Raw genomic sequence first — 27,712 nt, 5'->3', positions numbered from 1 at the left:
GGCATGGCCTCCCTGGGGCCGGAGAGGCCCTTCCATCCTGACCCTGGATGCTGCCGGGCATTCACCTGCCCAGAGATGAGCTTGGGGCCTGGATCATAAGGCCCCATGCGGTGCTGGACAGGGAGGGGACAGCCCAGCAACCTGGCACTGTCACACAGGCCAGGCCGAGGTCCCTGCCGCTACTCCGCCTTCCAAATCCTGGCAGGTGCCACGCTGCCGGAGACGGCTCAGTGCTCCGTGTGGAGTGGGACCCCCACTGGGGCCCGCGTATACTCAGGACCCAGGCTAAGGGAGCCCAACCTCTCCATGCCATGCAGCCACGAGAGGGCAGAACAGGGCAGGCCGCTGTTAGCCTGGGTTACGCCAGCTGCTGCCATACGCAGGACAGGGCTCAGCTGCCCCTCCCTCCCGCTGGCCCCCAGCAAACAGGAGTGGCTCTGGAGTGATGTCTGGCAGCACCCCGAGGTGGCACTGAACCCACCCTACCGCATGCCCACTGATCACAGCCTGGGTGGCCCGACAGGTCTCATGGCGCATGGGGGCAGTGACTGTACAGGGGCCCCGCACGCCAGGTGCTGCACACACAGCGAGACAGGACCTGCCCCCCAGGCTGCGCTGCCTCCCCTCCCCGAAGAGCGGCGCAGAGGCTGCAGGAGACATGACGAGGCAGGCAGGTGGCGAGAGGTGTGATTATTGCACTGAAGTGTGTGTACAGCCAACAGCACCCTACTGTATACAGCCGCCCTGCGTGGGGCACCCGGGGACACCACACTCCCTTCCACACAGCACGGCAGCGAGCAATTCACCCTCCTCCTCCAGGACTGGCCGGCAGCACCGGCCCTCACGCCTGCAGGGCATTGCAGGGCTGCCACGGATCAGCCCCACAGCGGGCAGGGCCGGGCAGACCTCTGGAGCCCGCTGCTCCTGCCAGCCAGGATCTGCAGGTGCACACTCCAGCGCAGAGCCCCCGAGGAGAGCGGGTCTCTGGCCATGGCCCAGCCGGTGCTGGGGGTTTAATCCCATCGGGACGGGTGGCATTGCCGGGGGGAGGAGAGGAAGGCGCTTGCTATGTACACGAGTCCGGCCTCCCCTTCATTAGCCGGGCAGGCCAGGCATCCGCGAGCTCACCCGCAAGCGGAGCTGGCTCAGTTGGCAGAGTTCAGGGTCTGGAACTTCTCCCGCAGGTTCCTCACGCGGCCGTGCTGGCCGGTGGCTGCCTGCTCCCAGCCCGCGGCCCGGCTGGGCTCGGGAGCCGGGCCCTCCTCCCACCGCCGGTACTCGTCCGACTCCTGGTAGGCCTTGCAGCGCTCCGCTACGGCCTTGAGTGAGATCCTCTCCCGCGAGGTGGGCGAGCGGATCTGCACGTAGCTGGCGGCATCGGGCGGCTCCTCAGGGGCGGGTGGCTCCCCGCCGCACGGCACCTTCTCCAGGACGATGATCCGCTGGTCGCCCAACATGGCCTCTGCGGTGATGTGCAGCGAGCCAGCGCTCTGGTTCCTCTGGCGTTGCCGGGCGCTGGCGTCTGGGCTCTCCTCGGCGCGCCAGCCCCTCCCGGGGCTCTGCTCCGGCCCGCGCCAGCCCTCCTGCCCCGGGACGCCTCCCGGCAGCTCTGCCACCATCTTCTCTGGCGCCGACTGGCTCCTGTTGACTGGGGGGGCCCGGCGCGGGCTGGGGAAGACCGTGCCGACGGAGTACCTGGAGCGCAGCTCCCGCACGTCGGGCCAGGGGAACGTCTCCGCCATGATGGGGCTGAGCGGGCTGCAGGACGAGGGGCCGGGCAAGGCGCTAGTGCCGGGCGAGGTGGGGCAGGAGGGGCTGAAGGAGAAGTGCTTGGGCGACTTGTCCTGCGAGGAGGTGGCAGCTGAGAGCGGCGTGCGGGGGCTGTACTCCGGCAGCACCACCTGCTCGAAGGCCGCGAGAGACAGCGCCGGCTTCCGCGGGCCTGGGGGAATCACACACGCTGGTGAGCAGAGGGGCCAGAGCCGGGGGCACCTGCCTTCCCTGCCCCGTGCCAGCCCTCCTACCCAGCCCCATGGCCCAGGGAGCCTTCCTTGCCCCGTGCCAGCCCTCCTGCCCTGCCCCACCACCCAGAGAGCCTTCCCTGCCCTGTGCCAGCCCTCCTGCCTGGCCCCACTGCCCAGGAAGCCTGCCCTGCCCCACCGCCCGGAGAGCCTTCCCTGCCCTGTGCCAGCCCTCCTACCCAGCCCCACGGCCCAGGGAGCCTTCCCTGCCCCATGCCAGCCCGCCTTCCCTGCCCCATGCCAGCCCTCCCGCCCAGCCCCACGGGCCAGGAAGCCTTCCCTGCCCTGTGCCAGCCCTCCTGTCTGGCCCCATCGCCCGGGGAGCCTTCCCTGCCCCGTGCCAGCCCTCCTGCCCAGCCCCATGGCTTGGGGAGCACCCACCTGTGTTTCTCTTCACCTCCTGGTGCCCATCACGTGGCGGGGGTGCTGCGCAGCTCCTCAACTCCTCCAGCTTGGCAAAGCGCCCGTGCCCGGCTGGCTGGCGGCTCCTGATGCGCAGGCTGTACTGGCGCGCCAGCTGGTACACCTTGTTCTTCAGGCACTCGGTCAGCTCGGCCTCCGAGAGAGGTGGGACCCGGGGGGGCGGCTTGGCGGGGTGGCCCAGTTCCTGCGCCAGCCTCTGCAGCTGGCCGGCCAGCCTGGCGGGCCCCGCCCGCTCCGTGGGGGACCGGCTCTCGGGCGAGGGCCCGGCCGACTCCTCTGCGATGGCGCTCAGCTCGTCGTCCTCCGGGAAGAGCAGCGGCTCATGCAGGTCCAAGCCGTTCTCCTGGCTCCTGCCCAGGGGCCACGCGGCGGCGCCGCCAGCTGTGCCCTCCCCGCTGCCTCCCTCCGGGCAGGGCTGGCCGGCCCTCAGCTGCTCCATGCCCTCCCACACCTTGACCATCTCGGCGGGCGGGCGGAACTCCTCCTCGGCGACAGGGGCGCTGGGCTCGGCCCCGGGCCCAGCGGTGGGGCCGCCCGCCAGCACCCAGGCGGCTGTCCGACCGCCGCTCCCCATGCTGCCCGCTCCCCGCCTGGCGTCGGCGTGCTGCTCCGGCGGCGGGAGGCTGTTGAGGCGGCAGACCGAGTTCCTCACCAGCCCCTTGGGGATGTAGGAGAGGCTCTCCCGGCGCCGGATGCTGAAGCCGGCGTCGCGGTGCTCTGCGCACTCGTAGTAGCTCTTGATCTTGTCCAGAAGCAGCCGGTCGCGCTGGGAGAGCATGGACTCTTTCCTATGGCAGGGGGTGCGCTCGGGCTCCGCGGGGCCGGGCGAAGCGGCCCCGCTGCGGGCGGAGCCCGGCGGCGAGACGCGGCCCTGGGAGTTGGCGGCGCTGCTGCGGCCCTGCCCCTTCTCGCTGCCCTCCAGGCTCAGCACGCTGCTGCTCCGGCTGACCAGCCGGGGCGTCAGGAAGCCCCCGGGCCGGCCCTCCTCCAGCGCCAGGCTGCTGCGCCGTGAGAAGCTGCTGGTGAACATCTCAGCGATGAGGCTGGCGTGGTCCAGCACGGATGGGGGCAGAATGCTCCTCGCCCTGGCCTCCTCTTCCTCTTCCTCCTCCTCCTCCTCCTCGCTGCTGAGGGGTTTGAGGTCCTCTGTGTTCTCCACCACAGCCAGGCTCCGCTCCTGCTCCATCTCCCTCTGCTGGGCCAGCAGGGCTGGCTTGAGGGTGTGCGTGACCTCGGGGGGCTCCTCTGGGCGCTCTTCCTTGTTCAGCTCACTGAGCTCCGGGGCAGCCTGTGGGGCAGCATGGAGAATGAAGGCGTGTGCTTCCCCAAACAGCAGCCCGCCCACCCTGACCCGGCGCCTGACACATTGTCCCTGGGGTACTGGCTCCTCTCCTCCAGGGCAGGAAGCAGCCCGGGATTCCTGCGGATCCTGAGGCACAGGGGAGTTGCCGGTCCAGTGCCCCAGCTCTGACCCCGGCCCGTGCCACATGTAGGACCCCTGCAGCAGCAGCTGGGGATAACTGGCCCTCACATAGATCTCATGCCTCAATGTTCAGAGCAGTCGCTGCTGTCTCACGCTGCATATTGCTCGCAATAGAAGTGTCCCATGTTTTTTTCTCATCTTGCTCAGCTCCTGGGCCTCCCCCAACCTTCCTGTGGCATGGAGTTCCACAGGCTGATCTCCCATTGGGTGAAAAGGGGGTTAATTGCTTTTCACTGGTTATCAAGTTACCATTTTTTATTTCCTTCAATGCCCCATTGAAGGAAGCCAAGAAGAGGTCTTTTCCTTCAGAGGTGCAGGGGCAGGCTGGCTGGAGACAGACTCGGCAACTCCCACCCATCAGCCAGTGAAAAGGATGTTGGCTCGTGGCAAGAGATGCACTAGGAGTCGGGTTCCATCTCTGGCTCTGGTGGTTAGAGCAGGGGGCTGGGAGCCAGGACTCCTGGGTTCTATCCCTGGCTCTGGAAGGGGAATAGGGTCTGGCGGTTAAAGCACAGAGCTGGGAGTCAGGACTCCTGGGTTCTAGCCTCAGGTTTAGGGAGCCACTGTGAGCAGTGGTAAGAGCAGAGGACAAGAAGATGACTGGGTCCTGGTGCTGCTTCATCCCACCTCATTGTGCCTCAGTTTCCCAATTTACAAGAGTCTTAACTACCTGGCAGGGCGGCGCTGGGTGAACAGGCCCTTGCAGAGGGCTGAGAAATTCACAGGTGGAAGGTGCTATAGTGAAGCGCAAATGCTCATCCGTCAGGAGGTTGCCGGTATGAAGGCAGCGTGGGCAGGGCACTCAGTGAGCCAAGACTCAGGACACCTGCGGTCTATCCTGGCTCCATCACTGCCCTGCTGGCAGACCTCAGCAGCACAGAGAGGAGAGCAGGGAGGTGCCCGTCTCCCTTTGGGGCTAGGACTGTGTCTGTGCAGTGCCCTGCCTAACAGCCCACCCCCCCCCTTAGCTGTGCCGATGGGGTGTTCTGGGCAGCCCTCAGCCCAATGGGGTCCCGCTGACCTCGGGTCTGAATGCCCAACCCCCCGGTCTTGGTGAAGGATAATGGGAGGTGTGGCCCATTCATCCCCATGGGGCCATCTCTCACTCACCTCCAGGATGGCCGAGGCCGTCTCTGCACCGTGACAGTTCTCAGGGCTCCCTGGCTCCTGGCTGTCCTTGGTCCCCTTGCCCTGAAACACAGCAAAGGGGACACATTACACTGCTGGGCCGCGACTCAGACAGCCCTGGCGGCACCGTGCCTGCACCGAGGGACGAGAACCTCAGAGCCCCAGAGCAGCCCAATTCCGACCCGGTCAAGCGCCAGCAGCCTCCAGCCTAGAGGTCTTGGCTCTGGCACCAGAGCTGTGGAGCGACATCCGCCGGCCAGCCCCAGACAGGTTCCGATGTCAGAGCTCCCAGCGGAGACCTGGCCCTGTTCAGATCGGCTGCACGTCACCTTCACGCTCCAAGGGAACTGGACTGGCTTCCCCTCGGGAGAGACTCCAGCCAGCCAGCCTCTTCGGGACCCAGCCATGAGTGGGGTTAGATGGGGTGGGTGCAAAGCATGCTGGGAGTCACAGCAGCCACTCCGTCAGGTCAGTGAAGGGTTAATAGCAGAGACGGGCTCAAGCTCCAATCCAGCCGGGGGTGCTGATCAGCCTGCCCCAAGCAGGGCGGCAGGTGGAGATAGAGGAGAGCGGGGCACAGGCAGCCCCGAGCCATGCGCCAGGCCAGCATGCAAGAGGGGGTTGGAGAGACACCTCACCGTGCGGCCCCGGGAGAAAAGCAAAGCGTTGGCCCGACAGTGCCAGCCGTGCAGTGCCGCCAGCAGGAAGCTCGCAAAGTCCGCTACCTGCTCCTCGCCCACCGGGCCCTCCTCCTCCTCCTCCGGCCCGGCTTCCTTCTCGCTGCTGTCACTCACAGCCAGCTCCTCCAGCGAGCCCTGCCCCAGGGCCTGCTCTTCCTCCTTCCCCATGGCTGCTTCCTCCTCCTCCTCCTCCTCCTCTGCGCCCCCCTTGCCCTCAGTTGGCTGCAAGGGCGCCCCGGCCTCCAGGAGGGCCCCGGCACTGTCGGCGTGCTGTTCAGGGGACAAACAAGGGCTCCCTTTAGGGCCACCTCATTCCTGGGCGCCAGAGCTGCTGGCAGGGCCCCGACAGGGCCAATCGTGGGGTGTCCCCCCACCAGCCCCTGTCCCAACTCCATGCGTCTGCAAAAAGCTGGGGGCCACTAGGCCGTGCGTGCTGGGGCACAAGCGCATGGGTGTGAACGGGCGTGCGACCGGCAAAGGGGGGCTGCATGTGTGCGATGCACATACAGCGTTCAAGGAGACCCGGCCTGCACAGGAACTTCGCGGCAAGACTCCCAACTCCCACTGCTACCCAGCTGGCACCTTCAGCCCCTCCGTGCCCTCCCACTGCCCCCAGGCTGGGGCGGCGTCCAGGTCTTTGACACAGTTGACATGACATTCTACTAGGAAAGCTGGAGAAATGTGGGCTCGGCAGAACTACCGTGAAGTGGATACAATTTGGTTAAACAACGGCAGACAAAGAGTGACTCTGAACAGAATGATGTCAGATTGGAGGGAGGTCTCCAGTGGGGTTCCACGGGGCTCTAGTCCGGGTCCGGTGTAGTTTTTGACCTGGATGTAGATACAGAGAGCACACTGACCACGTCTGCAGATGACACAAAGCTGGACGGGGGGGCTACCAACACTTCGGAAGACAAAGCTAAAATTCAGAGGGATCTTGATAAATTGGAGAACTGGGCTACAGCCAAAAAAAAATGAAATTCAACATAGACAAGTGTGAGGTGCTGCACTTAGGGAAGAAAAACCAAATGCACCGATACAGAATGGGGGGAAATGGTCCTGGCAGCAGCACTGCTGAGAAGGATCCGGGAATGGTGGTGGATCACAACCACTGCATGAGCCAGCACTGCGATGCTGTTGCAAAAAAAGCAAATGCAAGTGTAGGTTGCATTAACAGAGGCAGAGTCTGCAAGTCTCGGGAGGTGATAGTACCGGTCTCCTCGGCGCTGGTTAGGCCTCAGCTGGAGTCGTGTGTCCAATTTTGGTCACCAATGTAGAGAAAGGATGCAGAGAACTGGAAAGGACCCAGAAGCGAGCGACAAAGATGACCAAAGGGAATGAATGCAAGTCAGAAGAGCGAAGGCTGAAGGAACTGGGTATGGGTAGTTCGGAAAAGAGGAGATTAAGAGGGGATGTGATAATGGTCTTCAAACACTTGAAACGCTGTCATAAACAAGATGGAGAAAAGTTGTTGTCCTGCCTCTGTGGCAAGAGAGAAGAGGAAATGGGTTCAAACTACAACGCAGCAGATTTAGATTAAATCTCAGGAAAAGCTTCCTAACGGTAAGAACAGGAGGACAATGGAACAGACCTGCCTAGGGCGGCGAGGAAGCTCCTTCACTGGAGGTTTTCAGAAGGAGGCTGGAGCCATCTGTCTCGGGTGGCTTAGACACAACAAATCCTGCGTCTTGGCAGGGGCGAGACCAGATGACCCTTGCGGTCCTGTCTCACCTTGTGGCTCTATGATCTTACCTTCAGTCCTGCTGCCGCATTCCCAGCGCATGGAAGAGAGAAGACAGGCGATTAGCAAAGGGGTCACCGTGCACCGGGGCCACAGCAACGGGAGGAGAGCAGGTGAATGGCGCATCACCCCGACACTGCCCCTCCCTGGCAGAGCTCCCCATCCCGGCAGACGTGGGCTTGAGGCCCATGAGCTGCAGGGGGCTGAGGGCGGGAGGCTGGGCGGACTGCCGAAGACCCGGATTGTGGTGTTGGGAGCTGACATGTCAGCAGGGCAGGTTAGAGCAGCTGCCTGGGGGGGGCCGGACTGGGGCTGCCCGAATGCGCTGGGCCCTTTGTGCCAGCAGAGACTCAGCCTCCAAGGGCAGAGTGTGGCACCTGCAGGCCCCTCAATGCCAGGGAGCGGTGGGGATTCCCCACCCCCACCCTCCCGCAGCCAGGGGGAGGCCAGCAGGCTGGGGTGAGAGCATCGAGTCCTGTCCCCTCAGGGCACCGCACAGGGTGTGCGAGCTGGTGCCACAGGAATGGCTTGGCAGTGCCACAAGTGACTGGGGGAGGGGGGCCAGGGGCTCCATTGTAATTACCACATAAAGGCAGATGGGGCAGTTTGTCTGCTCAGGCTCGCTGGGCCCCAGCCAGCCGGCCAAGCAGGGAGGGCTCTGAGCTCTGCCCAGCCCAAAGCGGGCACACGGGGGGGGCATCCCAGGGACTCGCTCACCTTTCTCACCCAGCTGCTTGACAATCTGCTTGGCAGGCTCTGTGGGGAAAACAGCAAGTGAGAGGCCTGCCAGTTGTACCCTGCCCCCCGGCCATGCGACCGACAGCTGTGGGGCAGGCCTGGACCCCCCAGGGTCGCAGCTGGGAGACGTCTGCTTTCTGCCCAGCCCCGCACCCTGCGGGGCACAGGCACCACTCAATCCCAGCGCAACCTCAGCGCACCGGGAACGCGCCTCTCCAATGCCGCGGCTCCTCTGCCACCGCCTCCCGCTCCTGGAAAGCGGGGCCCCAGGGCAGCCCATCTGCCACCCAACGGCCCCTCACACCCGCCACAGGGGGCTGGAGAGATGCGTTCGCCGGGCCCCCTCGCCGCACCTCTGTGATTGGCCCCAAGAGTACCACGTGCCAGGAATCACCAAGCCCAGAGCACCACAGCCCCCATCCCCTGGCCCGCGCTCCAGCCCCGTGCCCCAGGCTGTAGAGCGGAGCTCGCACCGGACTTCCTGCGGCCTGCACGCCCCAACCCCACGCTGCCGTGCAGTCCATCCGGGAGCTTCTCCCTGCGGCGTCGGAGGTGGAAGGGCTCTGAGGACAGGACAGACGCAGCCGTTAGAGCCAATGCAGCTCTCCGAGCGGCTGTATATCCTGCACCCGCCCAAAGACACGGCTGTCCTACCTACGGCTGCGCTAGCCCTGCCACCTGTGTACTCTGCACCCTGCCGCCTGGCACTGCCCACGGCCCCCCGAGACACGGCAGTGCCCACCGCCCCCCGAGATACGGCTGTCCTACCTACGGCTGCACTAGCCCTGCCACCTGTGTACTCTGCACCCCACGGCCTGGCACTGCCCACCGCCCCCCGAGACACGGCAGTGCCCACCGCCCCCCAAGACACGGCTGTCCTACCTACGGCTGCACTAGCCCTGCCACCTGTGTACTCTGCACCCCGCGGCCTGGCACTGCCCACGGCCCCCCGAGACACGGCTGTCCTACCTACGGCTGCGCTAGCCCTGCCACCTGTGTACTCTGCACCCCGCGGCCTGGCACTGCCCACGGCCCCCCGAGACACGGCTGTCCTACCTACGGCTGCGCTAGCCCTGCCACCTGTGTACTCTGCACCCCGCGGCCTGGCACTGCCCACGGCCCCCCGAGACACGGCTGTCCTACCTACGGCTGCGCTAGCCCTGCCACCTGTGTACTCTGCACCCCGCGGCCTGGCACTGCCCACGGCCCCCCGAGACACGGCTGTCCTACCTACGGCTGCGCTAGCCCTGCCACCTGTGTACTCTGCACCCCGCGGCCTGGCACTGCCCACGGCCCCCCGAGACACGGCTGTCCTACCTACGGCTGCGCTAGCCCTGTGTATCTATGTACCTGTGTATCTGGCATGGCGCTGGATGCAGGGCACTGAGCACGTCCCCCCAGGATGCTCTATAGCTGGCCACGTACTATTCCTGCCCCACAGCTAGCCCCAAAGCAGCCCTACTGATGGGGGCTTGCCCTGCCCACCCAAGGCCACAGTCCCAGCACCCCAAGGCTTCAGCAACCTGGCCCTGGCTGGGGCTGTGCACAGCCGGCTGGATCTGCGATAACCCAGTGAGAGGGGTAGGGCCTGGGAGCCAGCCCAGCAGCGACCCCCCACCCCACCCCCCGGGTGTTTGACAGCGACTCGGCCACAGCACAGCAGGGGAGAGAGACCTGGCCGGGCAGCTCTGGTACGGGGACAAGCAGAATGGGGCCATTTCTCACCCTCCGGCTCTGCAGGGAAGGGGGGAACCGCTCCAGAGCCAGCGACCCCACGGGGGCGGGACCCTGCCTGCTCTCCTGGCAGCCACAGGGAGGTGGTGCCTTTATGGGGCCTAGCCGGGCCCAGGACTGCACAGAGGCAGCAATCGGAGGGTGGCTGGTTCCAGGTTCGATCCCAGAACAGGAGACACGAGGGAGCTCTGAGCCCTGCGGGCCCATGGCAGACAGGGTGCCACGCCAGCCTTTGGCCAGCCAATCCGATTGGCTGGCGGGTGGAAGCGGGGGATGGTTTGCTGTTGGACCCGCCGTTGTTTGCCCAAGGCTCTGGGCCTTGAACTTTGCCTTCCTGGCCGGGCAGGCGGGCAGCAGTCTGATTGCATGTAAAGGGGATGTGCGTGGGGCCAAGCTTCAGTTTGTCTGGGGTCCACCAGGCTAGCTCTGCCCCGGTGGGGAATTCCCACCACTGGGAACGGAGGCCACCACGGAGGGGACAAAGAGAGGACACCGCTCAGGGAGCCGGGCAATCTGCCCTCCAGCACCAGGAACAAAACCCAGGAGTCCTGAATCTCACCCTCTGCTGCCAGCAAACAGCTGTGAAACCCACTGGCAAAGGGTCTCTCCTTCATGCTGGTCCACACAGAGGATGACAACCTTCTACTGCTGCAAGTTACTCTGTGAGCTCAAGCAGCAGAGTTCTGTGGGGTGGATCTAAAGGTTCCAACCCTGCTGACGACCACTGGGGGTCAATTTGATGATGCTGCAGGATGGAGCTGCTGGTTTTTTCAGTTTGCTTTTGGGCAGACTAAGGAATTACATGCAAAGAGCTATGTTAAAGGAACATTGAAGCTGCATTGTTAAACACTCACATTAGGAAATGCCAGATCTAAGGCTGCCTGTATCACCTTAACCCTGCCTCTTGTGCAAGTATGCATTACAACAGTCAAAGAATACTATGCTTTTCTTGCCTCATCAGCGCACCAGATGGGCCCTGCTCTGGGGAAGGGTGCAGTGCAGGAGGCTGTCGTCTGTAGGACCCTGCCTCATTGGTTCCAGAAGCTGGAAGCGGTGAGGTGAATGAGGCAGGGGATGGCAGGAAGAGACAAGCGGGTCTCCTGGCTTGGGCAGTTGAATGTTGCCCTAGAGAATTGTCCAGAGTTCCTGGGTGATGCTGCACAAAACACTTCAAAACAGCGTTTTCCCAGGTGGTCCCTCATTGTGTGTTCCTGTGACAAAATGAGCATTTTTTCATCATATGAATAGAGTGTCTCTCTCAGTTTCCCCTATGTGCTACATGACTGACTATGTGGGGAGGAAAGGTTGTTACTCTTTGCAGAGATCCAGGTGTGACTGACACCTGGCTGTCTGGGCCTGGGGGCCATGCCACGGAGAGTCCCAGAAACAATTGCCCGGATTTTGGCACCTAGTGACTGTGGAAGGCCCACCCTCTGCAGGAAGTCAGCCAGGTGTGACCAGCTGGAGAACAAAGGGCTAAGGAGGAGGGCCAGGGGACAATGTTTTCATGGGAACAAGGACAAAGGACTGAGGAGGAGCCAGAGGGGTTGTTAAGTGTGGAGCTGCTGGAGGGAGAAGCTTCTGGGCTGGAAGGGGACTAAGAAGGGGTCAGAGAGAGCTCTGGGATCTGAACAGTCCGAGATGGACTCTGCTGTAACTTTCCATTCTCTTTGCTAGTGTAGAAAGTCCTTGCCTGTGTACCAAAGATCTAATAAACCCTTCTGCTTTCACAGTGCTGGCTGAGAGTCACTTTGGAGGGGCAAGTCTCCCTCCAGGATCCAATCCAGGTGGACTCGCTGCAGGGTGCTTGCGGTGCTAAGCGGGGGTGCTGAAGGCTCTGAGATTCAGCCCCAGGTGGCGGTGAAGCCAAGGGGCTCATCCCAGGGAGTGTGAGAGACCTTAAGAGGACTGACACACGGAAGGGCTCCTCCCAGGGACCGTTCCGGAGCACTGGACCTGTGGATCCGTGCCACTTCCTCATTTACTGGGAGTGTGACTGGGGCCCTGGGTGCTGGGCTTGGAACATGTCAGTGCTACCTGATGCCATGTGCTCTGATAAACTCAAACCCAGGGGTCTCAACTTGGGCACCCAAATTAACAGACACTTTGGACCTTAATCTCTGTGCCTGAGTCCCTACGTGTCTGAGGGGGATAAATAGCAGCCCCCCACCTGGCAGGTCATAGAGAGCAATTCACTGCTGTCCGGGAAGTTCTCTGGTTCCCAGTCTGACGAGCCCCATACACACGCCCAGGAGGAAACGAGTAATTCGGCGTCTGGGGCAGGGATGGGGGGTGAGCAGGAAGCCAGGCCTGGGGCCGAACACTGAACGACCAGGAGCAAATACTGAACAGCAACTCATTCCTTGAGCACCAGCCCACCCGTGCAATGAACAGGGCAGGGGGCCTGGGGAAAAACCATGTTGTCAGGTCATTATAGACTGTAGGGGTGGAGCTAAGACTGCCTTGACAACCTGCTCTCTGGCCTTTCCTACATCTCAGCGCTGTGGCCTGAAGGTGGCTGCATGTAATTTACTAGTGACGGTTTGCAGAGATTCGACCGAGGACCCCTACCACGAACTCGTCGCGTCTATGCCAAGCACTACATCCACCACCTGACTTCAGCAGCATGCACCAGAGCTGCGTCTTCTGCGGGCCGGGAAAGACAACCTGCCCGGTGCAGTCAGCGACCCCAGCCCACAGCAGCCCTCTGCCCTCCAGAGTCTGGGAACAGCCTGCTGTGACAGTGGACCCCATATTCTTCACAATGATATTATTATGACGTGATTATGACATAATCATCATGTATTTTATGCAAGATAAGTCATGTGAGGGGTCATTGGAAAGGTTAGGATTTACTGAGTTTGATTATCCTATTTGTATGCATGTATCTGAAGTTAGGAATATTGACTAAGTATCCGTATTTCAAATGTGTTTACAGCTGGGGAACGCCCACTAGACAAAGATACTTTCATTCTGAAAAGCTGGGTGGGGAAGGACCATTAGGGAAAACAATAGGCCTTAGGAGAAGCTTGTCTCCTACCTGGACGCCTTCCTGAGGACGCTACGGACAGCCTCCGAGTTATGGCTACTGTGACACTACAGGGACATGTAACCAGGTCACCTGGTGCTGGATTCCATCTTGGGATGTCAGTATTTTTCCATTGACTGGCGTGGGAACCAAGCTTTGAAACAAAGGGTTCCCGCCCTATGCAAAAGCTATTTAAGGCAGGGGAGTGACATCATCGTGGTTCTTCACTGACTCCCCACCCAAGAGAACTCCTGGAAACACCTGAGGAACAAAGACTGAACTGGGAGAAATGCTGGACCCAGGCTAAAGGGATTTTTAGCCTGTGTATGAAAGACCTTCGGATTCCACACTGTCAGCAAGTGCAACTTGTGCCTTAAGACTCTGCAGCCTGATTGTATCATCTCTTAGTGTGAGAATCTGCTATTCATATCCAATCTTTTTAGTATATTAAGCTTAGTTTGTTTGTGTGTTTTGTTTATTTGCTAGGTAATCTGCTTTGATCTGTTTGCTATCCCTTATAATCATTTAAAATCTGTCTTTTGTAGTTAATAAACTTGTTTTTGCTTTGCCTAAAATCACTGTGTGGCAATCATAACTCGGGGCAGAAAGCTGTCGTATATTCCTCTCCCCATTGAGGGAAGGGGCGAATTTCATGAGCTTACGCTGTACAGTTCCCTATGCAGTGCAAGACGGTATAATTTTAGGTTTACACTCCAGAGCAGGGTTCGTGCCTGAGTAGCTGGGAAGTTCCTTGGCTGGAGCCTTCCCATGCAGGGCTGATCACAGCATCTGCATGTAACTGCAGCTGGGTGCATCCCTACCTGTATGGGTGCTGGTGAGAGTGCAGGCTGGAGGGCTCTGTAGCTTGTTACACCAGCACAGTGTAAAGGGCGCCCAGGCTGGTGGGTCAGGTGGGCTCAGTAGTACCCCAGTTCCAGGTGGCACCCTGGGGGAACCAGTCACACCTGCTCCTGGGCAGGGGTCCCTGAAGAGAAGGGTCCAGGCGATCCTAGCCCCATGGGTGTGAATCCCAGAGCAGCACAGATGGTGGGGAGGACAGACGCTTTGCTGGGGGGGTTCACAGCTACAGGCTGACAGCCATGGAATGCTGGGATTCAGGACTCCTGGGTTCCATTCAAGCCAGCCAATGGCGGTAGAGGGGACAGCTACTCTCTGATGCAGGGACACATTCCCTTGGCTGGAGGCAGATGGGGAAAGGTGACCCTGGTCCCTGCAGCTCAGCCAGGGGCCTGACAGACATACACCCCTGTCACCCTGAACATGGGCTCACAGGACAGGTGGGGAAGAGAGAGTACTTGGGGGTTGCTTCCCCTCCCCCAGCATCACTTCTGTCTGGCCTGAGCTAGCCAGCCATGCCCGCGTCTCCACCACACGCGGGGAACGAGGAAGGGGAGGAGATCTAGGGATAGGCCCAGCAGCGCTCACAGCCCAGGTCTCTCTCCTGCCCTGCTAGAAGGCCACTGCCCCCAGACGAGCGGCAAGTGTCCAGGGCTGACCTGCAGGCCCCTCCGAGACACGGGAAGCTGCCGAAGGGCAGCCTGGCCTGCTCTGCCCTGCCTAGCAGAGGAGGCAGGGCTGCCCTGGGCCCGACAGCAGCCAAGGTGGCCGGGAGTCCAGCCACACCAGCAGGGACAGCTGACCAATCTGAGCGCGTTTCCCGACCGGCCATGCAGCCTGTGTGCTAGGAGGATGCTGAGGCCGGAGTAGGACAGTCAACTCCGTGATCTGACCCGGAGAAGGACGGGTGGGTATGGGGTAGATCCTGGATGGATACCAGGGCTGGATGCTCAGGGACCAGCTACTGCCAGGCAAGGCCGTGCAACAGTCACCATTACAGCCAGCGCTGACAGCTCGCCCGACAACGACCCCAGGGGGAAGGACAGGCAAGGGCCGGCTGCAGGCTGGGACACAAAGACCCCCACATCTCTGGTGCCCCCATGGGCACTGGCCTGAGCCAGCTGGAGAGGACTCAGCCTCAAACTGTCCAGCACTCGCCCTGCACCCGGACGATCCAGTCCCGCCCTCACCCCCACAGAGCAACAGGGAGCGAGTCAGCCACCTGCCCACTCACTGTGCGAGCACAGCCCAGACGTATGCCCCATCAGACAGCCCGGCTTGCAGGCCATCACTCTCGCCAGTGCCAGGGGGAGCCATGTGCCACGCCAATCCGGGCCCCTTCACCATCACTGACTCAAGGCCCCATCTGGCTGCACCCTCCCTCGACACACTCTCCCTTCTTACCCGACTGTCGGCGCCCCTGCCGTGCCTGCGGGGGCACCTCGTCCAGGGGCTGGCACGACTTCGCTTTCTTCAGCCGCTCCGGGCTGTATCTGTAGAGAGCGGGGTCTGAAAGGGGCAGAGGAGTGCGGGTGAGCGCTTCTGCAGTGCGCCAGAGTGCGCAGGGAGGTGGGGAACGAGTCCTGCCCCCTGCAGCATGCCAGAGTGAGCGCAGGGCGAGATGGGCCCCAGGAGCTTAGCCCGGGCCTGGCACACGAGCCTGCCGCAGCCTGTGCGCTCACAGAGCCAGGTCCCACAGCTGAGGCACTAGGGACTGGTGCTGTTAGACCCAAAAGCCCCCAGTTTGATCCCTGCAGCGCCCCTGCCAGGGTCATCATTCTATGGGGCACCGGCCTGGCCCAGCAGTCCAGAAGAGATGCACACAGCCACGGGACCCGCCCCAGAGAGAGGAACAGAGACAGACACCCCACCCCCACCCCACAGACAGACACAGAGCTGGAGGGAGCACTTACGGGAGGAGTCCATTTCCAGGATGGCTTCCTTAGCCTAGGGGTGCAGATATCAGTCGGTTAGCGAACAGGGAGGGCAGCGCAGCAGTGGGAATTCTTCATAATGCTTTGTAGGAGTACTGTGTGTGCCTCGGTTTCCCCTATGTGCTGGATGATTAACTAGGTGGTGGCTGGGGAGGTTGTTCGCTCTTTGCAGAGCTCCAGGTGAGACTGACACCTGGCTGTCCGGGGCCTGGGCCCCCCATTCCCATGGAGAGTCCCAGAAGACAATGGCCACTCCAATTGCCCGGACATTTGGCACCTACCGACCACGGAGGGCCCACTCTCCGCAGGAAGCCAGCCGGGCGTGACCAGCTGAGGAACAAAGGGCTAGGGAGGAGGGCCAGGGGACAATGATTGCCTGGGAACACGGACAAAGGACTGAGGGTTGTTAAGTGTGGGCTGCTGGAAGGAGAAGCTGGGGTACTGGGACTGAGGAGGAGTCAGAGGGCTCTGGACTGACCCAGATAGACTCTGCTGTAACTTTCCCTTCTCTATGCTAACCGAGGACTTTCTAGGCTGTGTTCCAGACATCTCATAAACCCTCCTGCTGTTACAGCGCTGGCTGACTGTCCCTCCTGATTAAGTTGGGGGTGCATCGCTCCCTTGGGGGGTACAAGTCTTCCCCAGGTATCCAATCCAGATGGACTCGCTGCAGGGAGCTCACAGCGTGAAGCGGGGTGCTGAAGGCTCTGAGGTTTGGCCCCAGGAGGTGGTGAAGCCAGGGGCTCACCCCAGTGAGCAACCCTCCGGGGGCTGATGCACTGAAGGGCTCCTCCCAGGGACTGTTCCAGAGCTGGGCGAGAGTGCCGGACATGTGGATCTGTGACATACGGCCGCCAGCGTGACGAGGGGCTGCGTTCCCCATCCCTCCTTCCCACACCGGGTAGCTGCTGATCCCTGCGCTCTGGCACAGCCGGGCTGACCCGAAGCCCAGACCACATGCCCTCGGCCTCAGAAGCCAACTGCCGTGGCTTGGCTTCAGGCCCTGTCTGCATGGGCTCCAGGCCTAAGCGCTCGACTCAATGGGTGGGGTGGGGGCTCTGACCATGGGGGCTTGGGTCAGGGGCAGCTGGTGGGTGGCACCAGGGCTCTTCACCTTCTGGGGGATGATGGCGTGGTGGTTCTCCAGGATGAGCCTCTTGATGTGGTGGGTCCAGACCCGCTTCTCCTCCACGCTCTTGGCCTGAGGCAAAGGACACGTGATGACATGGAGCCAGGCACCACACGTCACCCCTGGAGAACCCAGCCCCTGCACCAAAACTGGCTGGCCCCGTGTGCAGCCCGCCTCCCCCCGGCTCCCAGCCAGCCCCTCCATGCCCCGCAGGGCGCCCAGCCCACCTCCCCGCCGGCCCCTCCGTGCCCCGCAGGGCACCCAGCCTGCTTCCCCCGGCTTCCAGCCGGCCCCTCCGTGCCCCGCAGGGTGCCCAGCCCGCCTCCCCCCGGCTCCCAGCCAGCCCCTCCGTGCCCCGCAGGGCGCCCAGCCCGCCTCCCCCCGGCTCCCAGCCAGCCCCTCCGTGCCCCGCAGGGCGCCCAGCCCGCCTCCCCCCGGCTCCCAGCCGGCCCCTCCGTGCCCCGCAGGGCGCCCAGCCCACCTGCCCCCGGCTCCCAGCCGGCCCCTCCGTGCCCCGCAGGGCGCCCAGCCCGCCTCCCCCCGGCTCCCAGCCGGCCCCTCCGTGCCCCGCAGGGCGCCCAGCCCGCCTGCCCCCGGCTCCCAGCCGGCCCCTCCGTGCCCCGCAGGGCGCCCAGCCCGCCTGCCCCCGGCTCCCAGCCGGCCCCTCCGTGCCCCGCAGGGCGCCCAGCCCGCCTGCCCCCGGCTCCCCGCCGGCCCCTCCGTGCCCCGCAGGGCGCCCAGCCCGCCTGCCCCCGGCTCCCCGCCGGCCCCTCCGTGCCCCGCAGGGCGCCCAGCCCGCCTGCCCCCGGCTCCCAGCCGGCCCCTCCGTGCCCCGCAGGGCGCCCAGCCCGCCTCCCCCCGGCTCCCAGCCGGCCCCTCCGTGCCCCGCAGGGCGCCCAGCCCGCCTCCCCCCGGCTCCCAGCCGGCCCCTCCGTGCCCCGCAGGGCGCCCAGCCCGCCTGCCCCCGGCTCCCAGCCGGCCCCTCCGTGCCCCGCAGGGCGCCCAGCCCGCCTGCCCCCGGCTCCCCGCCGGCCCCTCCGTGCCCCGCAGGGCGCCCAGCCCGCCTGCCCCCGGCTCCCCGCCGGCCCCTCCGTGCCCCGCAGGGCGCCCACCTGGATGCTGTACTGCTGCTTGCTGTGCTTGTAGTGGGTGACGCTGAAGCACAGCGAGTCCCTGGTGCTCTCGATCAGCATCAAGGAGGAGCACTGGGGAGAGAGCCGCATCCGCAACCCAGGCATGACTCCCCTCCCAGGGGCTGGGCTTGGGCCACACCCGTACCCCTGGGGCTCCCCCTCTCCTCCCCGTGCCAGCACCACTGCCACCATCCTGCCCCCCTGGGGCTCCTCCGCCCCTCCCCGTGCTAGGACCGCTGCCGCCAGCCCACTCCCCCTCCCCTCGCCAGTTCCCCCCCCGGGACTCCCCCTCCCCTCCCACCGCCAGCCCCCTCCCGGGACTCCCCCTCCCCGTGCTGCCAGCAGCTCCCCTTTCCCCTGGGGGTTCCCCACCCCAGGCCGCCCCTGCCCACCCCTCAGGGCTCTCCTCCCCATGCTGCCAGCACCACTAGCTCCCCCCAGAGGCTCCCTTCCCCACACCAGCAGCCCCCTGAGGCTCCCAGCCCCAGGACAGAGGGGTGGTACAGGGAACGGGCAGGAGGCCACGCCATCCAACTCGCTGGACCGGCTGCCGACAGGGTAGGGTACCACGGAGCCACGGGGGTTGGGGGGAACCACGGAGCCACGGTGCGGGGGGGGTTACCGGGATGTGGCTCTTGCAGACGAAGTGGTCGCCCCGTCTCTTGGTGATGAGCAGGGTGCGGTCGAAGAGGAAGAAGGTGCGCTCGTTGCGCACCCGGCTCACCCGGAAGGTGCCCTCCAGCACCAGCTCCCCAAAGGTCGTCAGATCCGGCCCCTTCCAGTGCAGCAGCAGGGACTGGATCTCCTGGGGAGGTTGGGGGGAGGCAGCCTCAGGTGGTGCTTCTGTCAAACCAGCCACACACCCCACAGATCTGCGAGGGGGTGTCTCAGCCCCGCTGCCCCCAATCCTGGCACCACTGCTGGCCTTGGGCCCCTGCCAGCACCCAGCCAGGCCACATCCCAGCTCCAGGGCACCGGGAGGCCATTTCTGTGAGGGCAGGGACACGGGGCCAGGATCACCTGGGTGCACCAAGAGTCCCCACCCCGGGCCCAGAGCGAAGGGTCCCCTGATGTGGCCAGGTAAGAGGCAGCGACTGGGAGGGGTTGGCTACCACCTCCCACGGGGACATTTGGGAAGCGCACGAGGCTCTCAGCCAGTACCAGGGAGCCGTTCCCCGGATCGCGGTGCTAGGCACTGCCTTCACGCGGCCGGGGGCGGGACGCACCCGCACTGGTGCTCACCTGCAGCCGCACAGCGTGCTCGTGTCTGCGCTTCATGTCGTTGATGTACCAGGCCACGCAGGTCATGGTGTCGATGGCCTCCTCCACCACCTCGTAGCCAGCCTCCTCCAGGTCAAAGTGCTTCGCGATCTCCTGGGGACACCACCCAGCGTGAGGGGTCGCTGCCCCACTCCCACCAGAGGCCCCGCTCCCTTCACCCTCCCCAGGGCATGGGCAGGGCTGAGCTGGGGGACACAGCCGTGGGGCTGCTCACAGGGCACCTTTAGGCACTGCGGCTGGAGGGGATGCAGCGTGGGGTGGAAGGAAGGAAGGAAGGGGATTGCAGTGCCCCTGGAGAGGGGACGGGCCTGTGATGCTGCAGTGATGGGGATGGAGGGGGACAAGGGGCGCCCTGCTGCGGGTGAGGGAGGAGGTGCGGAGGCGGTGATCTCTGTGATGCGCACAGTAGAACAGGGGTGCCGTGTGACAGGTGGGGTGCCGCCACAATGCCCGTGCAATGGGGGGCGGAAGGCACCCCCCGTTTACCTGGAGCAGCAGGTGGTACTTGAGGATCCTCTGGACTGGCTTGAGCAGGTAGGAGCCCAGGGGCAGCATGTGGCCGATCTGCTCCTGGCGCTCGCGGAAGAACTTAGCCTGGTGCTTGTTCCTCATGCACTCGGTCAGAGCCGCCACCGAGCTGCAGGGACCAGACACTGCGGTGAGGGGAGACTCATGTGGGGGAGGGGCCTGGCACAGCACCCAGACACCACGGTGATGGGAGATGCCCACCCACACGTGGCAGAGGCCTGGCACAGCATCCAGACACCACGGTGATGGGAGATGCCCACCCACACGTGGCAGGGGCCTGGCACAGCACCCAGACAACACGGTGATGGGAGATGCCCACCCACACGTGGCAGGGGCCTGGCACAGCACCCAGACAACACAGTGATGGGAGATGCCCACCCACACGTGGCAGGGGCCTGGCACAGCACCCAGACACCACGGTGATGGGAGATGCCCCATCCACATGGGACTAGGGCCTGGCACAGCACCTGAACATAACAGTGAGGGACGCAAAGTACATATACATGGCACATATAGGCGTGGGGGCAGAAACCAGCCCCCCTGCTCCTGTGCACAGCTCGCGCAGAGGGGGAGCTTGCACACAGTCCCTTCTTCTCCCAGGCCACAGACTGAGGCACCTGCGATTGGGATGCTGGGAGAGGCTGCTGCAGGAGGGGACGCTGGCCCCTCCCAGCTCTGGCAATGCCCCATCTCAACTTCCAACCCGTCCCCCTCAAAAAACTGGCAAGATCCCATTATCTGCTGCCAGAGCCAGGCCACCCCAGCGTGGGTTGCAACCTCCCGACAGGCAGGGATCCCCCACCCCGGGCACAGCCCCAGCTAGCAGCTGGGTGCCCACCCCGGGCACACTCACTTGGGGTAGTTGTTGCAGTACTGGGTGTAGATATCGAAATCCTGGCTCTGCAAGGGGCGGGGGGGAAGAGAGAGACCGTGAGTGAGGTCTACAGGGGGAGCCCCCCTCCCACAGCACTCTGCCCACACGCTAGCCCCAGGAGCCGCACCTAGGGTTGCCAACCCTCCCGGCGGAATCGGAATTGATGTCCCAGTGGCTTCTGAAATCAATCTGGGAGATTTTAATAGGCCAAAGTCCGGTCGGCGGCGCAGCGGGGCTAAGGCAGGCTCCCTACCCGTCCTGGCTCCACACGGCTCCCAGAAGCCACTCGGCACAGGGGCTCCACGCGCTGCCCCTGCCCCAAGTGCTGACTCCGCAGCTCCCATTGGTTGGGAAGCACAGCCAATGGGAGCTGCCAGGGCGGTGCCTGCAAGCAAGGGCAGCACACAGAGCCGCCTGGCTGCCCTTGAGCCTAGGAGCCGGAGGGACATGCTGGTCGATTCCCGGGAGCTGCCCGAGGTAAGCGCCAGCTGGAGCCTGCACCCATTCCCACACCCCAACCTCCTGCCCCAGCCCTGAGCCCCCTCCTGCATCCAAACACCCTCCCGGAGCCCGCACCCCGCACCCCTCACCCCCACCCCAACCTCCTGTTCCAGCCTGGTGAAAATCAGCGAGGGTAGGGGTCAGTGAGTGATGGGGGAGGGGGATGGAGGGGTGGGGGCAGGGCCTCGGAGAAGGGGCGGGGCAGGGAGAGGGGCAAGGGTGTTTGGGTTTGTGCGATTAGACAGTTGGCAACCCCAGCTGCACCCCTCCCTGTGCCCGGCCACAGCTGCCAGCAAGTGCTTACACTGGGCACTGCCCTCCCACTACTCCACCTGCCCGGGCATCAGCAGCCCGCAAAAGTGCCTCAATGCTGCAAGCGTCCCCAGAGTGCCCCAGCCAGTCCTCCTCCCCCTCCCTCGGCTGGCACCGCGAGCTCCCCCATCCGCACCCTGGCCAAGCGGGGGCCATCCCATGAAATCCATCAGGGCCACATGCTGGACCAGGCGTGTGAGCTGGGAGACGCTCGCATGCTAGGGTGCTAGCCCCGAGTACACCAGTTCGCCTGGCGCAGGTCTATGCCATGGGCCATCTCGCCAGCCGCTCACCACTGAGTGCCACCTCCAGAGCCCCCCTTACCCTGTCCACGAAGCACCTGGCCACGGCCACAGGGTCGCTGTTACAGCTGTCCAGGTCCTGCAGCAGCTCGCTGGGCAGAGAGAGAGACTATCAGTCATGCAGGGCCCGCCAAGAGCACGCATGCTCCAGGTGACCCACGGGCCGGCCTGTCAAGCACACGTGTTCTCCGGGGGACACACGGGCCAGGCATGTGCTGCATGCATACATGGCATGCCCCCCGCCGCTCCCAGCACACAAACCCCCAAGCAGAGGGCAGGCAGCGGACCATGCAGTGCGCTCGGCGTGGTACCCACCTGCAGGGCAGGGCCCCTTCCAGTGCCGGCAGGGTTTGAAAACAAAGCAGGTGTTACGAGAGGAGATGCACGCACGGGCTGCCCCCTCTCCCCGGGGCCCTGGCCTGGCCGGCCAGAGAGTGCAAAGAGCTCAATGGACAGGACCCCCACCCCCACCCCGCCCAAGGGCTCTCGGCTGGGATAGCCTCAGTGTCAAGCCAAGGGAGATGGGGAGGGATAGGGACCGGAGCCGCTCCTCTGCCCTCCTAGGGCGGCTCCCTCTGACACTGCTGTCCTAGGACTGGGGAGCGCGTGGCATCAGCCTCTCACCTCTGGAGACTGGCAACGAGATCCCCGGCTCAAAAGTCAGAAATCTGTAGGGGGGGGATTGAGGGGCACTGGCAGAGCTGGGGGGTCGGGGGGAAGAGCCCAGGGCTGTGGGTTGGGATTGAGGGGCACTGGCAGAGCTGGGGGGTGGGGGGGGAGAAGAGCCCAGGGCTGTGAGAACAGGGGCTGCGGGTTGGGATTGAGGGGCACTGGCAGAGCTGGGGGGGGAGGGGAAGAGCCCAGGGCTGTGAGAACAGGGGCTGTGGGTTGGGATTGAGGGGCACTGGCAGAAGCCGGGGCAGGGAGCCCAGGAGGCTCCCTAGGTGCCACAGTTCCTTTCTGCTGAGCACTAACCCCGACTTCCCCAATTCTAAGGGGAAGCCCGTCCTGGGGCATTTACTCCTCATCCCCTTTGGAGAGGGGGAGTGGAGGAGGTAGGGTGGGGCTGGAGGAGGTGGGGGTGGTAATGGAGTCGGCAGGGGCGGAGCAGGCGGGGGTCAGGGGAAGTAGGCTGGAGCAGGTCGGAGGTTAGAGGGGCTCAGGCCACAGCAGGCAGGGGCAGGAATGAAGGGGGCTGGGCCGGAGGGCAGGGCCGGGATGGAGGGGCTGGGGTCAGGACGGAGCAGGCGGGGGGCAGGGACGGAGGGGGCCAGGATTACTGGGGTCGGGTCGGAGTGGGCGGTTCTGGGCCTGGCTCACCTGTTGAGTTCGTAGAGATCCTCGATGTTCCCAAAGAGCGCGCTGACCTGCTCCGGCCGCAGCAGCAGCTCCTCGGTGTCGATGATCTTCCCCAGGTAGTCCTGCCAGGCGCCCGCAGTGAGCCACGGCGCGGGCCAGCGAGCAGAGAGGCCCCCCAGCCCTCCCCTCCCGTCAGAGCCATCCAGGGGAGCTTCCCCCAGGCCAAGCGGGCTGCAGTCGGTGGTGAGAGCAGGGCTCGGGTCCCCCCTCCCCGTCCTGCTGCCCCAGGCAGCGCCATTCCCCACGCCAGCCCAGCCCGCCCTGGAGCCTGCCAGGGCAGAGCCAATGGGACAAGCTTCCCTGCGGGCAACTTTATCCCCATCGACCCTGCCAGCACCCCCCGCCCATTTCCCTCACCCCCAGCCCCGGTGCATGCTGGGAGCCCACCCCACTAGCAGACCCCTCCCTGGAGAAGCCAGACCAGCAATGTGGGGATGAAAGATGCCCCCTGAACCCTACCCCACGGGGCGTTTAGGGGCATGGACCCAGCCAGCTGGCACGGCACTATGCCCCTCCCAGGTGCTGGTACCAGTGGGGCTGACAGCACAGAGGAGCCAGAGACCCCAGGCACCCCTAGCTCCAGGGCCGATGGGGTCGGGGGAGCCATGCGGCGCCGCACAGGGGCAGCAGGGGGTGCTGCTGCGACGCGAGGCACAGAGCGGGCCAGCCTGTGTCTCTTGCCCAGCTGGGGTGGGGCGGCGGGGGCTGGCTCACCATCACAATGCTGCGCAGGTCCTCCACGTAGGTGCGCTCCGACTCCACGAGCTCCAGCACGACGCGCTCCAGGTAGCTCAGCTTGCGTCTGGCGCCAGCAGGGGCCCGGGGGCTGAAGGGCGAGAGGGAGCGGGAGCCCTTGCGGCCCAGCCAGCCTCCCGGCGAGGCATTGTTGTTGCTGTTGTGCAGCTGGTTGACCCGCAGGGCGTCCCCCTCCTGGGCTGGCACATGGCCCGGGGCCTCGTCCTGCCCCTCCATGGGCATCCGGCTCACTGGGCGCTCCGGGGGGTGCCCGCCCGCCGCAGTGCAGACGGGCATCCTGTCATCGCTGCCGGGGCAGGGCACTGCTGGCAGCCGGGGGGATTCTGGTGGGGGGAGAGGCAGCGTAGTTAGAGAGGGCAGGGCCCCACAGCCCTTCCTGCTCCCGACCCCACGCCATCGCCACACCTGCAGACTCGGCCTGAGGAGTGGCTGGGGGGAGCTTGCTGGGGAGTGGCCGGACCCAGGTGGCCGGGACAGGAGCAAGCGCTCAGAGCCATGCTTCGACCCCATGCCCACCTGGTCCCAGCCCCCCACGGCCGGGCGATGCCAGAGCCCCCCAGGGCCAGGCCACCTCAGGGCACTGCTCGAGGCCCAGCGTCTGACCAGTGCTCCCCACAGCTGGGCTGTCAGACACAGCTGCCAGGCAGCCCAATACCACAGGCCCTGGGCCGGCTCTAGTGACCACTGGACACGGCCCGTGGGTCACGCTCACGGCCCCCACTGCCAGGCTGCAGCACTGCAGCCAGGATGGGGCACAGAGGGGATGGGGGCAGGGCTCACAGTGCCAGGCTATGCATCATGTGCATCAGACAGCTCAGTGCTGGCCCGGGGCCACCATGGCAACTGAACCCCGGGGCAGGTAACCACCTCCAGGAGCCCCACAGGCAGGGTCCCGGGCACCCAATCCCTCCAGGCGGCCAGTGGCTAGCGTGGAACGAGGCCCCTGCCCCTCACAGAAGGGGAAGGGCTGGCTCAGCAGGGGCAGGGTTTTGCCCCCACCCCAGAGGCCGGAACTGCCCAGATGCATTTGCCTGGGGACACAGGCCCTTTGTTCTACACACGCATGCCAGCTGGCAGACATGGACAGGGCCCCTGTCTCCCCAAAGGCTGGGACCAGGCCACTCCCTCCCTACCACAGCCTGGGTGAGCCCTGGCTCTGTGTTCCCCTGGCCAGGAGGGGCGCGACCGGCCTCGCCAGCACTCCCAGGGGTCCCTGCTTTTACTGAAAGAGAATCAAACCAGTCTCCAGTTACTCTGGTTGTCAAGAAAACCTCCAAAACGTGCCCCGGGGTGCCCAACACAGAGAGTCTGAGCCCATCGCTGTGGGGGAGGGGAGCTATCCCAGGTGTGACCGACCCAGCCAGCGACACTGCCTTAGTCTCCTGAGCGTCTGAGCCCATGCTGGGCAGGGGTAGAAGCAGCCCCGGGTGTAAGCGACGGGCCTGAGTCTCTCTGAGCTGTGCCCTGCCCTGTTCAGTTCACTGACGGAGATGGCAGTGACAGAAGCTTGACGCTCACTTTGTGAACTCTTTCATTGCACATGGCAGCGCGGCAGGAGAGGGGCAGGGAGCCTGCTAGGTTAGAAAGCAGCAGTCTATGAGGACACCTGGACCCTGCTACCATCCACTGCCCCCTTCCTGCCTGAGAGACTGGCCAGGCCCTAGAGGAGAGGGGCTGACACCACAGTCCTGGCACCATGGCTCCCAGCTCCTGGCCTGGCCGGTTTATTCCTTACTGTTGTGGGACAAAGGGAGATAGGAGATCTCACTGCCATGGACAGGCAGTGCTTGAATGCCACATGGCGGGGCCATGGAACTCAATGGGGAAGGCAGCTCCAACTGGGAAAGTACCCGCCATGGGGCTGGCCAAGCAAGGCTCAGCTCCCGGCTTGCGACCACAGGGGGCAGCACTGCCTGGCTTCAGGGCATGGAAAATTGCAACCAAAACGTCCTCTGGCCCAAGTAGTTTAAATACCTCCAAGGAAGGGTCTGCAGGTTAAATCTGCCCTCGGTGACCCCTCTGCAGCCTGAGCAACCCCCATGCACCTCACTGGCTGCAGAGAGGCATGCACAGAGAACCCAGGGTGGGAATTGTGCCGACAGTGCACTGGCAGGACCGGAATCCACCGTCCCTCTCAGCCGGGCTGGTGGCTCTGCTGGGCTGCCAGGGGAGGCAGATAGGCTCACGAGGGAGTGATCCCCATTTTCCACATGGGGAATGTGGCACAGAGATTCACACTGAGCAGTACTAGTGACATCTGGGCACAGCTGGGGCTGGACTGTCGGAAATGCAGAGCACCGCCCTGTCGCGCCTCGCGGCTCCCAGCTGGAGCAGTGGGTACCCAACGCCCCTCGAAAGCGGGGTCCCCAGCACCACTCCTCAGGTGCCCAGAAAACTTGGGTCCCCAGATCAGTGTAAAACCTCTGGTCTAAATGACACCAAGGTCATGAACGGGGCCAGGGCCAGAGCAGGACGCAGACCTTCCAAGTCCCAGGACTTAACCACAAGGCCAGCCGACTTCTGCGCCCAGCCACAGAGTGACAACCATGCCAACATCCCGCCCCTCCTCCTAGGAAGCGCCCGGGGAGCAAGCAGGGGCCCTTTCTCAGAGGGCAGCTGCACTGGTGGGCAGGTCCGTCCTCACTGGGCCAGATTTCTCAGTTTGGGCTCCATAGGCCAGGCCAAGAGATCCCAACAGCGCTGCCGGCCTGAAAACAACAAACCATTTCCCATGTGCACAGCAGCAAAGAATGCCAGCAATTTCTGACACTGCAAAAAGGCCTTTCCCTCCCCGAGACACATGCAGAGTCCCACACAGCCCGTGGGCGCCCTCACAGCCCCACCGGCGCGCTCACAGATACCGTCTCTCCCACAGCCCCTCACAGGCACACGCAGCGGCAGTCTCTCTCACACACACAGTCACGCAGGTCGGACACACAGACAGTCACAGGCTCACGCAGAGTCACACGCAGCGACACTGTCTCACCTGCAGAGTCTCACACACAATCACACGCAGCCCCACAGGCGATCTCACAGACAACCGCACACACTGGCGCTCTCACCGACACACAGAGATGGCGACTGCCAGGTGTGCGTGTGTCTGACTCGTCCCCTCGCAGCCATCTGGACGGAAAGTTACCCAGCTGCCCCAAAGAAGACAGCGCCGCCGGCAGGCTGAGACACACCAGCCCAAAGGATTAGACGCGGCTGAGAACTGGGGCTCAGCACCGGAAACGCCTCCCGGTCCATCACCAAAGCACCAGGCCTGCAGCACTACCACAGGGGTCCAGCACCAAGTCCTGAAGGTCAGGGAGCCCCATGGGGTCGATCTAAAATTGCAGCCTGGCTGAAGGGGACCTGCTGCTCTCAGGCCCAGGGTGCGGGACTCTGCTCAGCCCCTACCCCCCAGCAATTAGCCATTCCCTCCCCCCACCCAGCAGGGCTCTGCATTCTTTGCAGCATGTGTAACCAGGATCACACCCTCCCTTCCCTCCCTCCCTCCTTCCCCCCCCCCCACCGCTGGGCAGGGCAGGCATGTGGCTGCAGGCCTGCAACACTCAGGCTCCCTTTAGCAGCTAGCGACACCCCACCGCTGTGCCTATCTCCTCCTCCCCCACACCTCCCCCCCGCCAGAGCCGCGCTCCCAGGACTCAGCCCCAAGTCCAGACGCGGGGCCTCGGCCTCCCCTCCTTACCCCAGAGCTTGGAGATGCGGACAGGGAGCCAGGGCAGGCTGATCTTCTCCTCCCAGATGAACATGCCCGTCTCAG

General features: G+C 64.1%; 1 protein-coding gene across 1 annotated transcript; it reads right to left on the bottom strand.

Moving 5' to 3' along the window:
- Positions 1 to 679: 679 nt before the first annotated feature.
- PLEKHG3 (pleckstrin homology and RhoGEF domain containing G3) lies at positions 680 to 27,701 on the bottom strand. The gene is made up of 19 exons (XM_074956632.1): positions 27,638 to 27,701; positions 23,902 to 24,266; positions 23,149 to 23,249; positions 21,851 to 21,920; positions 20,693 to 20,739; positions 19,798 to 19,948; positions 19,273 to 19,404; positions 18,653 to 18,835; positions 18,010 to 18,102; positions 16,883 to 16,969; positions 15,748 to 15,781; positions 15,239 to 15,343; positions 8,688 to 8,777; positions 8,194 to 8,232; positions 7,488 to 7,498; positions 5,694 to 6,005; positions 5,038 to 5,118; positions 2,403 to 3,732; positions 680 to 1,942 (listed from the first exon to the last, which is right to left on the bottom strand). Exons 1-19 carry the CDS (start codon positions 27,699 to 27,701, stop codon positions 1,146 to 1,148), a joined length of 4,092 nt encoding a protein of 1,363 aa, XP_074812733.1. The 3' UTR covers positions 680 to 1,145.
- Between the last annotated feature and the right edge of the window lie 11 nt (positions 27,702 to 27,712).

Source organism: Natator depressus, chromosome 6 (genome assembly GCF_965152275.1).
Source record: "Natator depressus isolate rNatDep1 chromosome 6, rNatDep2.hap1, whole genome shotgun sequence".
NCBI lineage: Eukaryota > Metazoa > Chordata > Testudines > Cheloniidae > Natator > Natator depressus.
This window is presented reverse-complemented; position numbering and strand designations above follow the sequence as displayed.